This window comes from Verruconis gallopava (genome assembly GCF_000836295.1).
Source record: "Verruconis gallopava strain CBS 43764 unplaced genomic scaffold supercont1.71, whole genome shotgun sequence".
Classification (NCBI taxonomy): Eukaryota; Fungi; Ascomycota; class Dothideomycetes; order Venturiales; family Sympoventuriaceae; genus Verruconis; species Verruconis gallopava.
In genome coordinates, this window is record NW_015622207.1 from 1 (window position 1) to 3,322 (window position 3,322).

General features: G+C 45.8%; 2 protein-coding genes across 2 annotated transcripts; both read right to left on the minus strand.

The window, feature by feature from the left end:
- Window positions 1-1,024: 1,024 nt before the first annotated feature.
- Window positions 1,025-1,861, minus strand: PV09_09460 (uncharacterized protein; the record flags this gene model as incomplete). Its single annotated transcript, XM_016363520.1, has 2 exons — window positions 1,025-1,597; window positions 1,685-1,861. 2 exons carry the CDS (start codon window positions 1,859-1,861, stop codon window positions 1,025-1,027), a joined length of 750 nt encoding a protein of 249 aa, XP_016208632.1.
- Window positions 1,862-2,059: 198 nt separating this feature from the next.
- On the minus strand, window positions 2,060-3,011 carry PV09_09461 (uncharacterized protein; the record flags this gene model as incomplete). The annotated part of the gene is made up of 3 exons (XM_016363521.1): window positions 2,060-2,566; window positions 2,633-2,884; window positions 2,955-3,011. The coding sequence occupies 3 exons, from the start codon at window positions 3,009-3,011 to the stop codon at window positions 2,060-2,062; spliced, it is 816 nt and encodes a 271-aa protein (XP_016208633.1).
- Between the last annotated feature and the right edge of the window lie 311 nt (window positions 3,012-3,322).

The window sequence follows — 3,322 nt, forward strand, 5'->3', positions numbered from 1 at the left end:
ACTACGTTTATACTTTACTCTTTATTATTAGAAGTCCCTATTAATAAACACCCTAAATTAATCACAAACCCCACTTCTAACTCTACCACCTTATTTACACCAAACCCACCACCAACTTTAACCCTCTGTTTCTCTCCACCCACCTGACTTTTTCTATATTTAATAGTAACGATGATAGATATGCTTCCTAATAATATAAATAGAATTATTTTCAGTAGAGTAAATATATATGTTATATTGTTACTGATGTCTTTGTTAATTTCCATTATTTTAAGCAAGTTTTAAATCGCCCAGAAATAATCCCCAAAACCACCATATACTCTCCTACTCTAACCATAATGCCAACACCTAGTGTCACGAAACCGATAGATGGGATCTGCTCAAGTTATCACGTGAGGTGAAATGATGAGATTGTCGGCTATCTACTAGTTCGTGTAGTATGGGTGTAAATACCAGAATCAAGACGTTGCGTGAAAGAGAGAATATCAGAAGAGTGCATATACTTAAATACATGAGGAAAGGGGGGGGGCTTGTCCACCTTTCCTAATTAGGGTTCGGGGCAAGGTTCGCTAACACTAGTTCATACTGGCTTTCATCTGGTTATGTTAGCCAGTGTTGGCTAACTTCAGGGCTGGTTCGCCAACACTGGGTTGTGTTGGCTTATACTGGCTGATGTTCGGGTTCGGGTAAGGCAACAGAATGGTGCCTATCACGTGTCATGGGGATGACCCCGTGACAGAATCAACCAAATACAGACCACCATTGCGTTGCTGAACACTTATCCCCAAACCCTTGAACTATGCCATTGTCCTAACCATTTACCATACTCTGTGAAGTCTCCACCTAGCTCTCCTGTGAAACCTGTCTCTTAAATAATACCAACCCCTTGCTATATCGCAATTGCTGATTGAACCATGGGTGTTAATATAAATCCCTACTGACACTTCTCCCTAACATCCTTACCTGTTATACAGTACACTTGACTGATGCCATATTTTATACAGCTATAAGAGTCCGTGCTATATTATATTGAGCCTCGAAACTTCTTCAGTTCACTATCTGTCATCCCCTTATAGCTTCTACAATCTCGCGTGTCATATGAAGCCCAGAAATCACTCTCCACCAGTAGCATTGACTCACCCACTACCCAACACACCACATACCCTCTCGTCAATTCATCCAGTATTATCTGTACCCTATCCCATTCCCATCCCCAACGTGAGTTGGACTCTTGCCACTCTGCCAAACCTTCTCCACATCGATCGCATCCTGTCAAGTCTATATCGCCGCACTCAACCCTATTCCCATCCAAGTACTCACTCATCGCCCCCCGCCTGCACCCACTTATCTGTATGAAATGCCCTATAGCGTGCACATCCGCCGACCCATTACTATTCGCAATTCTCTGTTCCACTGCGCCTTCCTCAACAATAATCACGGAGTCTGTTGCTTCGCCTGCACGCCCTCCTCGCCCACTCTCTTGCGCATAGTCTATCATACTCCACGGTACGCCTACATGCATGATGAACACGACACTGGGAAAGTCCACCCCCATTCCAAGCGCTGACGTTGCCGTTATGAAGCCCCCTTTCTCTTCCTAAGCCTTCACACGCTCTGCACAATCCAGTACATTGGCATGATAGTATAAGCAGCCAAGCTTGTCCGCAATTTCTGCACACTGTACCTTGCTATTGCAATATACGATGCCCTTAAGCCCATTCTTGAGACGACCTTGCTGTCGCCGACACATTGCCACAGCTGTCACCTGTCCCTCCCAACTCTTGCACCAGCTCACAATATATCGTATGCTCGGTCTCACAGTGCTTGTTCGGATATATGTTGCGCATCTGATGTCCATCATGTTGTTTAACTCTTGCTTATACACTGGCGGAAGCGTAGCTGTAAGCAGTATGATCGGGCGAGACAAAATATGAAGATTCCTCAACGCTGCCAGCTTGGGGCGCCAATTACTAGACATGAAGATGAGGTAACACTCGTCCACGACAACACAGCGCAGTAGCTTCTTCTCGCATAATAATTTCGCATATAGAAGAAACTCTCAGCCAGCAAAGTCTGCACTGACAACAACAATAGAAGCCAGGCTCATACATCCCGGCTTCCATTCTATGCACTTGATACCGCTATTTATAATCCATTCCACTAGGTTGTCGGCCAGCGCCCGGAAAGGTACCACCACCACAGTGACACCAGTCCTGTCAAGGTAGGCCGGCACTGTGAATAGCAGGCTCTTACCACCTCCGGTTGGTAGTATCACGACTAATAGAGACTGACCTTTCATAACTGCATGTATACCCTGCTCTTGCTCGACCGACTTAAATAATATATCTAGGCTACCCACTATATGTTGAACCGCTATGTAGACACCATGACTATCAACAGCCTGTTCCTCTAATTCTTGTGGCCTAGCTATTTCTAGCTCCGACACCTCTGTATTGTCATTTTCTCTTTCTCGCTTCATACAGGCTCCCTGCCCTGCCCATGGCGTATCGTCCAAGAAGTCCGTGTCACTGCCGTTATGCCAACTAGCAAGGCTGAAGAACCTGTGCTACAACTCACTTAGCAGTCGAAACGTATCAATCGACCATATACTAAGGTGTTTAATGATGTCCACCGGCACACTATAGGTGGTAAGTCCTGTCTGTGTTGTTCGTGCATTCTGCAACTCCAGCGCGCTTTCACCCGTCTCATCCACCTCTGCCTCCTCGACTTCTCCAACCTCGTCGTCATAGCCATGACCAAACGCCTCGCTGACTACAACTCGACCAATACCCACAGCTATATGTCGATAGTCAAGCGTAGTGAGCCGTACACCAAGTTGTTTCTCAGTCTCACACACAAGTATTTGTGTCAATCGCATTGTATCCTATAGGCCATATCCGTCAGCCTATATATAATTATGGAATCCTCTACTGAGACACTGGACAGTAAGATACTCGTAGAATGGTTGCAGGTACGCTAGATAGACCACCATAAGCTGTCCAAGCCTCCATGGTAAGAATTGAGGCACAACCTTTGGCCTATCCTACTGAGATTGAGACTTATAATACCGGACTACTGTCATGACCTGTCTGTCTACCACAAAGACGTTTCGATCCTGTAACATCCCATTCACGCGCCGCATAGTTGTGACCTCTGTCCCTCTTCCAGGCTGCCCAGAAGCCATGTGGACCCTGCATAGAAGCAACTCAAGCCAACGTTCCACGCGATATACATATTGCTTTACTCGCTTGATATTCCACTTGCCGTCTTTTGTTTGAAGCCTTCAACCTTGCGCTATCTGCATAACCCGATTAAGCATCCA